The 9225-nt window shown below is 55.1% G+C and overlaps 1 protein-coding gene and 1 pseudogene across 4 annotated transcripts in view; both read left to right on the top strand.

Annotated features, from left to right (window-relative positions):
• ELAVL3 (ELAV like RNA binding protein 3) overlaps positions 1–8871 on the top strand; it is a 30443-nt gene extending 21572 nt beyond the window's left edge. For 2 of the 3 annotated variants that reach the window (XM_017869434.1, XM_017869435.1), the window contains exons 4-7: positions 1187–1340; positions 1511–1736; positions 2967–3005; positions 5291–8871. In XM_017869434.1, the coding sequence (XP_017724923.1) occupies positions 1187–1340; positions 1511–1736; positions 2967–3005; positions 5291–5642 (771 nt within the window). In that variant the 3' untranslated portion in view covers positions 5643–8871. The remainder of the gene's footprint in view (positions 1–1186; positions 1341–1510; positions 1737–2966; positions 3006–5290) is intronic. The other variant, XM_017869436.1, reaches the window with a different exon arrangement.
• On the top strand, positions 6605–8871 carry LOC108527913 (formin-like protein 5; annotated as a pseudogene). The gene has a single exon (XR_001884976.1). The product of XR_001884976.1 is annotated as a formin-like protein 5 (transcript).
• Positions 8872–9225: the final 354 nt, after the last annotated feature.

A 9225-nucleotide genomic window follows, 5' to 3' on the forward strand; every position in this document is an offset into this window, starting at 1 on the left:
CTCTACTAAAATACAAAAAAAAAAAAAAAAATTAACTAGGCGTGGTGGTGGCATGCCTGTAGTCTCAGCTAGCCAGGAGGCTGAGGCAGGAGAGTTGCTTGAACCGGCTACAGTGAGTAGAGATCACGCCACTGCACTCCAGCCTGGTGACAGAGCGACACTCCATCTCAAAAAAAAAAAAAAAAAAAAAAAAAAAATTAAAAAAATTAGCTGGGCATAGTGGTGCATGCCTGTAATCTCAGCTACTCATGAGGCTGAATCAGGAGAATCGCTTGAACCCGGGAGGCATAGGTTGCAGTGAGCCGAGATGGTGCCATTGCACTCCAGCCTGGGCGACAGAGCGAAACTCCATCTCAAAAGAAAAAAAAAAGGCTGGCCAGGAGTGATGGTGGGTGCCTGTAGTCTCAGCTACTTGGGGGGCTTAGGCGGGAGGATTGCTTGAGCCCAAGAGGTCGAGGCTGCAGTGAGCTGAGATCACGCCATTGCATTCCAGCCTGGGTTAAAAAGTGAGATCTTGTCTTTAAAAAGAAAAAAAGTCAATGTTTGTTAATGGACTATCAAGCATGTGATAGTGATGTGAGCTGGGTATTCAAGGAGCCCCTTGGGGTCACATGTCACCCCAGGGAGACATGTCCTCCCCAGGTGGCAGGTCCCCATCATTCTATACAGGCAGTGCCAAGTTTTTTTTTTTTTTTTTTTTGAGACAGAGTCTGGCTCTGTCGCCCAGGCTGGAGTGCGGTGGCCGGATCTCAGCTCACTGCAAGCTCCGCCTCACAGGTTTACGCCATTCTCCTGCCTCCGCCTCCCAAGTAGCTGGGACTACAGGCGTCCGCCTCGTCGCCCGGCTAGTTTTTTTTGTATTCTTTAGTAGAGACGGGGTTTCACCGTATTGGCCAGGATGGTCTCGATCTCCTGACCTTGTGATCCCCCCGTCTCAGCCTCCCAAAGTGCTGGGATTACAGGCTTGGGCCACCGCGCCCGGCAGTGCCAAGTTGTTATAGCCACTGCTGTGTCCCCTCTCCCATATCCGACTCAGCCCCACCCATGGTGACAACTCTAGAGATACTTATCGAGTGACGGATGGGTCACTTCCGCCAACTCCGTGATGGTTTAGATGTGGCCTCACTCTCTCCATCTGTGAAATGGGTCTCTGCCTCACCCCTGTCTGTCTGACCCCCTCACCCAGGTGTCCTATGCCAGACCCAGTTCAGCATCCATCCGGGATGCCAACCTGTACGTCAGCGGGCTCCCCAAGACCATGAGCCAGAAAGAGATGGAGCAGCTCTTCTCCCAGTACGGCCGCATCATCACGTCCCGCATCCTGGTGGACCAGGTCACAGGTCAGGCAGTCAGGGAGGGTGCACCTGGTGGGGGTGCTGGGCAAAGGCAGTCAGGTGGGATCAACGTGGAGAAACCGACCGAGATGTCAGGGCATGAAGCAGGGAAGGGAAGAGTGGGGTTACACAGGAGGGGACAGGGTCGCCGTGATGGACGTTTCCGCCCCCGGCAGGTGTCTCTCGGGGTGTGGGATTCATCCGCTTCGACAAGAGGATTGAGGCTGAGGAGGCTATCAAAGGACTGAATGGGCAGAAGCCGCTGGGCGCAGCTGAGCCCATCACAGTCAAGTTCGCGAACAACCCGAGTCAGAAGACAGGGCAGGCGCTGCTCACCCACCTCTACCAGTCGTCCGCCCGGCGCTACGCAGGCCCCCTACACCATCAGACACAGCGTTTCCGGTGAGCCCCCTGCCACCCACCCAGACGGCCCCAGGCCCGGTGCCCCCAAGCGTGCAGGTGCCCTCTATGAACCCCATTCCTGCCAAGGGGAGGGATGCCGGGAGGGCGCGCACACATGGGGGCCAAGGAGCCTATCTGTCAAGTGCCAAGTCCAGCCGCTCGTATACAGCAGGCACTCAGTGTATGCTGGCCACAACAATTGGCATTCTTGATGTTAAAGATTTTGGCGTTGGCGGGGCCCAGTGGCTCAAGCCTGTAATCCCAGCACTTTGGGAGGCCGAGGCGGGTGGATCACGAGGTCAGGAGATCGAGACCATCCTGGCTAACACGGTGAAACCCCATCTCTACTAAAAACACACAAAAAATTAGCCGGGCGTGGTGGCGGGTGCCTGCAGTCCCGGCTACTCGGGAGGCTGAGACAGGAGAATGGCGTGAACCCAGGAGGCGGAGCTTGCAGTGAGCCGAGATCTGCCACTGCACTCCAGCCTGGGCGACAGAGTAAGACTGCGTCTTGGGAGAAAAAAAAAAAAAAAAAAAAGATTTTGGCATCATCTGACTGGGTTCCAGCTCTGGTGGCCCCTTTTTCTTTCAGGTTCGTGACTGTATCTCTCTGTGCCTCAGTTTCCCCATCTGTAATAATGCCAAATATTTCATGAGTCTTTGCTGTGTGCTAGACACCCTTATTCTTCTGCAATCCGATGAGAACAGAGCTTGTGTTGTCCCTGTTTTATGGACGGGGACTCTAAGGCACAGAGAGGTGTTGGGGTTTGCCCGGCCCAAACAGAACAGAGACTCGAACCCAGGACCTGGAGTCCAAGCTCGTAGTCACTCCAAGGGGAGACAATGGAAGCCCCTTGTGGGCCCCTGGGTGATCGGGGCAAGTTACCCACCCCTTCAAGTGCTGTGAGAATGTTGGCTGTGGTAGTTACTGTTGCCTTTGTTAGGCAAAGGCCCAGCGCCTGGGCCCAGAGGGGACACGCCGGCCAGGAGGGGGAGGATGGATGAGGAGGGCAGTGCAGGCTGGGCAGTGGCGGGGCAGGCGAGAGGCGGTGCCTGAGTGACCACGGTTCCGTGCCAGGCGGTGTCTAGCCGGGCGGGCAGGGAGCAGGCAGGCGGGGGCAGGGCTCTGCTGCAGGCCTGTTGGGTGGGGGTGGGGAGGGCAGGCCGACGGTGTCACAGCAGGGGGGCATGACTGGAAGCCACCTCTGACCACCTCCTCTGCCTCCACAGGCTGGACAATTTGCTCAACATGGCCTACGGCGTCAAGAGGTAACAGTGCTCCCGCCCCGCTGTCCCCACCCCTCACCATCCATGCCCCTGATGCACCCCTCCCCAGCTCATCCTGAGGGCTTCAGGCTTAGTCTTTTTTGCCTGGGTCTTGGAGTAGCATGGCCATTGAGAGATGTGACATCGAAGCCAGGCATGGTGGTTCTCGCCTGTGCTCCCAGTGTTTTGAGAGGCTGAGGGGCAAAGAGCACTTGAGGCCAGGAGTTCGAGACCAGCCTGGGCAACATAGTGAGATCCCTCTCTACAGTTTTTTTTTTTAAAGGATTAGCCTGGTGTGGTGGCACATGCCTGTAGTTCAGGCTACTCAGGAGGCTGAGGCGGGAGGATCGCTTGAGCCCAGGAGTTGGAGGCTGCAGTGAACTGTGATAGTGCCACTGCACTCCAGCCTGGGTGACAGAGCGAGACCTTGTCTCCAAAAATTAAAAAATGTGGCCGGGCATGGTGGCTCATGCCTGTAATCCCAGCTACTCAGGAGGCTGAAGCAGGAGAATCGCTTGAACATGGAAGGAGGAGGTTGCGGTGAGTCGAAATCGTGCCACTGCACTCCAGCCTGGGCAACAAGAGCAAAACTCCCATCTCAAAAAAAAAAAGAAATTTAAAAATGTAAAAGAAGATCTCAGTCTCAGTCTAGCAGGGGAGGAGACAGAAATGAATAGTGATGAGGGCTGTGCAGTAGAAAGGGTAACAGAGGCCGGGCGCAGTGGCTCTTGCCTGTAATCCCAGGACTTTGGGAGGCCGAGGTGAGTGGAGCACGAGGTCAGGAGTTCAAGACCAGCCTGGCCAAGATGGTGAAACCCCGTTTCTACTAAAAATACAAAAATTTAGCCGGGCGTGGTGGTGGGGAGGCTGAGGCAGAGAACTGCTTGAACCGGGGGAGCAGAGGTTGCAGTGAGCCAAGATCATGCCACTTTACTCCAGCCTGGGCGACAGAGTGAGACTCCGTCTCAAAAAAAATAAAGAAGGGGTGACGGAGACCCAGCAGCAGAGATCCCCCTCACATGTGAAGCAACATCCACACACAGGCAGAGTGGAAAGGGAGTTTGTGGCAGTGGGAACAGCCTGTGCAAAGAGGGCCAGAAGGAGAGAGTAGTTTGTTCCTCGTGGTCAGGATTGAATGGTTCAGGCCCTTGGGTCCTCCTCTCCCAGCTGAGGGGTTTAATCCAAGGGCCGGATTGCCATCGAGGAATGTGAGTGGAGCCAATTCTGTCCTTTCATGAATTCATTCAACAGACACCTCCCAAGTGCTTACTGGGTGTTGTTCAGGGGCTGGAACAAACTCTTGCAGGGAAGATGGAGCTGATGATAATAAATACATGATTTGAAAAGGAAAGCCGGGTGCAGTGGCTCACACCTGTAATCTCAACACTTTGGAACTCCAAGGCAGTAGGATTGCTTGAGCCCAGGAGTTCGAGACCAGCCCGGCCAATGCAGCAAGACCCCACCTCTACAAAAAATTTTAAAAATTAGCAGGGCATGGCCGGGCACGGTGGCTCACACCTGTAATCCCAGCACTTTGGGAGGTCGAGGCGGGCAGATCACCTGAGGTCGGGAGTTCGAGACCAGCCTGATCAACATGGAGAAACCTCGTCTCTACTAAAAATATAAAATTAGCTGGGCATGGTGGCGCGTGCTACTAGGGAGGCTGAGGCAGGAGAATCACTTGAACCCAGGAGGTAGAAGTTGCAGTGAGCCAAGATCGCACCACTGCACTCCAGCCTGGGTGACAAAGTAACACACTGTCTCAAAAAAAAAAAAAAAACATATATATATGTGTGTGTGTGTATGTGTGTGTGTGTGTGTATGTATGTGTATATATATATATATATATATATATATATATCTATATAGTGGGGCATGGTGGTGTACCTGTAGTCCCAGCTACTTGGGAGGCCAAGGCAGGAGGATTGCTTGAGCCTGAGAGTTCGAGACCAGTCTAAGCAACATAGTGAGGCTGTGTCTCTACAAATCATAAAAAAAATTAGCTGGGTGTGAGGGTGCCTGCCTGTAGTCCCAGCTACTCAGGAGTCTGAGGTGGGAGGATTGCTTGAGCCCAGGAGGTCAAAGCTGCAGTGAGCCATGATTACACCACTGCACTCCAGCCTGGGTGACAGAGTGAGACCTTGTCTCTTAAAAAAAAACACAATTGCATTCAGGGGTCACCGTTCTAAGGTCATGGCACAGTCAGGGGTCATGAAGGCGTGAGGGGTCACAACGGGGTCGGAAGCATGCGGGGGGTCAGGGCAGAGCCCGCGTGACCCCCAAAGTAGTCCCCTGTCGCTCATCGCCAGGTTCTCCCCGATCGCCATCGACGGTATGAGTGGCCTGGCGGGCGTGGGCCTGTCGGGGGGCGCGGCAGGCGCTGGCTGGTGCATCTTCGTGTACAACCTGTCACCGGAGGCGGACGAGAGCGTGCTGTGGCAGCTGTTCGGGCCCTTTGGGGCGGTCACCAACGTCAAGGTCATCCGCGATTTCACCACCAACAAATGCAAGGGGTTCGGCTTCGTGACCATGACCAACTATGACGAGGCGGCCATGGCCATCGCCAGCCTGAACGGCTATCGCCTGGGCGAGCGCGTGCTACAGGTCTCCTTCAAGACCAGCAAACAGCACAAGGCGTGAGCCCGCCCCGCCTGCCCTCCCACCCCCTCCCCGGGCAGCAGAGAGAGAAAGAGAGAGAGAGAGAGAGAGAGAGAGAGAGAGAGAGAGAGAGCGAGAGAGAAGGGGCCCAAGAGAGACAGCACAGGCAGCCCCACGGATGACGCGAGGGCCCCACGTCCCTGCGGAAGCCACAGGGTGAGCACTCCGGGGTGGGAGGGTCTGCAGGGAAATGGGGGGGTGCCCGGGGATCCCCGCCCCATCCTCCTGCCCCACCCCAGGCTGGGCTGTTCACTCTCTCGTCTTGGTTTGGTTCATGGTGAAGGTTTTGTTTCTTTTTTCAGCTAAAAGAATGCAGAGATGTGCCCCACCCCACCCTCGACCACCCCCGATGGGATGGCTTGCGGGGCTTCAGGGGGTGCCCTCCCAGACCCCTTTGCCCAGGCCTCCCCAGTACCTAGGTGGGGCCTGGGGTAGGAGGAACAGGTTTAAAAATCCCCAAAAAAGCGAATCGTGAGGAGGGGTGTGGGCACCCCCAGCCCAGTGCCCCTGGTGGAATGCGGGGAGCAGGCAGTGGGGCTGGAAGCAGAAACAAATGAAAAAAAAAAGGGGGGGTGGGAGGGGAAGAAAAACTCTATTTTTGTAAAAAGGGAAAAAGACCTCGTGGAGAATTTTTACTGGGGATTCTTGAACTTGAAAAAAAAAAAAAACACAAAAAAAGACAAAAAAAAAAAAAGAAAATATTTTGGCAGGCTATGTTTACCAACTGGGGCAGGGGTGGGGGGCAGGGGCCCAGGGAGCAGGGCTTAGGGGCTGGCAGCCCACGGGGCCACACAGAGGAACAACCACGCAGACACTCACACCACGGGGACGCACGGACAGACGCAGACAGACACAGCGACATGCCCCAGACACGTTAAGGGACTAGTTGGCCACACTCAGACACGTGGACAGGGATAAACAGAAAGAGACAGAAGTCGGGGCTACGTCCATGTGGACACAGACCACAGATGTGGGCACACGAATCCATCCACCTGTCCACGTGCACACGTGAATGTAGCGATAGATATTTGGATATCAAATTTGGACACCAGGTCACAGAGAACACAGAGAGACACAGACACCACCCAGGAACACGCAGACATATGCCCATAGCATCCCATAGGCCCAGGCAGGAGGTCCCACCCCAGACCCTGCCCCAGATGCTCCCTCACCCTCTTGGCCCCTTTGCCCTGGCCCCCAGGTTCTCTGCAGAGATCTCTCCTGGACCCCCAGTGGTCTCCTTGGCGCCCACAAACACAGGCGTGCACACGCAGCGCACATGCATTGAGACACACGATACCTCGTTCCACCTTGGCGCACGGTGGGCTGGAGGCAGCCCCCCCCACAACACTTGAGGCCAAAGGACACCCCTGTCCCCGGGGCTCAGCCTCCCCCTGGGCCAAGGCCTTGACCCACGCAGCTGAGGGAGAGGCCCAGTCCTGAGCCTCCCCCACCAGGACTGGGCCTACCCAGCAGCAAGCCCCCCCGGCACTCCCCGCCAGGCCCAGGGTGGGGTGGACGGGCCCAAGGGCCCAGCCCCACACTCCTTTCCCGTCCACTTGTCACCTACCTACCCCCTTTCGGTTTGTTGGGTTTTTCGTCTTTCCAGATTGCAGTGGACACAGCCCCTGACCTCGAGCCCCGGCCCCCGGCTTCTGTCTGGACATTGCATCGCCCTAGTTTTCTTTCTTTAAAAAAAAAAAATTCCAACAGAAGCCACAGGCCGGAGCCCCTGGGAGCCCTCGCACCGCTCCCCACCCGCCTCAGTGGCCCCATCGGAACTGAGAATTGCAAAACCCCGACTTATAGCTATAGTTAAGTTGCCTTCCCCCGGTGTCCCCACGTTTGGTGTCTGGCTATGGCGCCCCCCATCTGACTGTCCAGCTCTCTCTCCCCCACCCCTCCCGGTGTTGTTATTAAACGTCTGTGGAGCTTCTGCTGCAAGGAACAAAAAAGAAAAAAAATCAAAAAAGCGACAAAAAAACACAAACAGAAGAGGAAAAAAAAAGCAACAAAAAAAGAAAACACACAGAAGAGATTTAAAAAAAAAAAAAAGGAAAAAAAAAAAGACATAAACTGGCACCAGTTAACTTTCTTGTACTTTTTTGCTGAATTTAGCTTCTTGTAGTTTTAACTTATTGCTATGTTAACTATTTATTCTCCTCGTTGCCCTGTAAGGACATCCGTGTATATTTCTGTTACTTCATCCGGTTTGCAAGTCAAAGGAACGACAATGTTCTCTTTGTTTCTTTAAGTTTTGCCGAGACATGGTTATGCCTAATTTATTTATAAAAGGGGAAGTGGAATCATTAAAGTAATAATAATTATTAATAACAGTAATGGTAGCCGAGTGGCACGCGGGGGCGTGTGCTCTGCGGGGCAGTCCCCACGGCCAGCGACGTCCAGGTCATCCATGGGATTCTTTTTGCTCTTGTCTTGAGAATTTTTTCAGTCCTATTTAGCTGGTGAAATCCCTAGCTTGTTCTTGATACACAAACCTATTTATTCTTGTGGTTTTAAGTCCTCCCTGCCCTCTCCCCCCTCCCCTCCAGCAGGGCAGGGACCCCTCTCCCCTGCTGTCCCTTGGGGCTCTCTCCCCTCCGCCCTCTGCATTCGGGAACACGCATGTCTGCGTGGGAAGCTTGCAGCAGGGCGTCCGAGCAATAAGGGCTGGGTTTGTCCCCCACCCTGGGGGGGGCCAGGCTCCAGAGAGGGGGCACCTCCCCACACCCCCCCCCCCCCGCACCGAGGCCTAGGCCCCTGCTGCCCCAAGACTGGGAGGGGACTTCTTTTCTAAAACACAAAACTCAGCCCAGCCAGGCCCCTCCCTGGAGGCCAGCACCTCCCCGCAGGGGCCAGGCCAGGGCTCCCAGGGGAGGGGGACTCGGGTCTTCCACGTCCCTGGGGGGCAGGGGCCAGGCCAGGGGGGAGGGGGCTCAGCCCCTCCACCCCTCCCTTCATCCTGTTATTTATTCGGAAGGTTTCAAATCACGACAGAGTCCATGTTGGAGGTGATAAAAAACTAAAAAAAAAAAAAAAAAAAAAAAAAAAAAGACAAAAAAAAAAAAAAAAACCCAACCAGAACACTTCGCGTTGCGTTTAGACTATTTATTACCGGGATCACAGGCCTGGCCGCGGTAACAGACTTTTACATGGAATTGTTTAATTATTTGTACTTTTCATGCCAGAAAATAAAAGTTCAGAATCTTAAGGCCTTGGGTCATCTCTGCACAGCTGCGCGGGGAGCATGCAGGAGCACCCTGTGCGGTGGTACCCGGGCCCCTGTCCTTCTCTGGGCCTGGGTCTGTCTGCAGCCGGGGCTTTGGCCCCAGGAGGGAACCCCTGGCCTCCACAGAGCACAGATGAGACCCAGGGAGGGTGGGACACGGGCCGGGATGGATGCTCAGACGGAAGGGGTCCAGGGTTCATCCATCTGGTATCTTCAGGAGTGAGCCCCACATGGCAGGAGGCCTGGGCAGGATCTGCAGACAGCAGCATCCCCTGCGCTCAACCCCTGCCCACACCCCGGTCCACACCCCAGCAAAGCAAGACAAACACAGGCAAG

Source organism: Rhinopithecus bieti, unplaced genomic scaffold (genome assembly GCF_001698545.2).
Source record: "Rhinopithecus bieti isolate Rb0 unplaced genomic scaffold, ASM169854v2 scaffold_5025, whole genome shotgun sequence".
Lineage (NCBI taxonomy): Eukaryota > Metazoa > Chordata > Mammalia > Primates > Cercopithecidae > Rhinopithecus > Rhinopithecus bieti.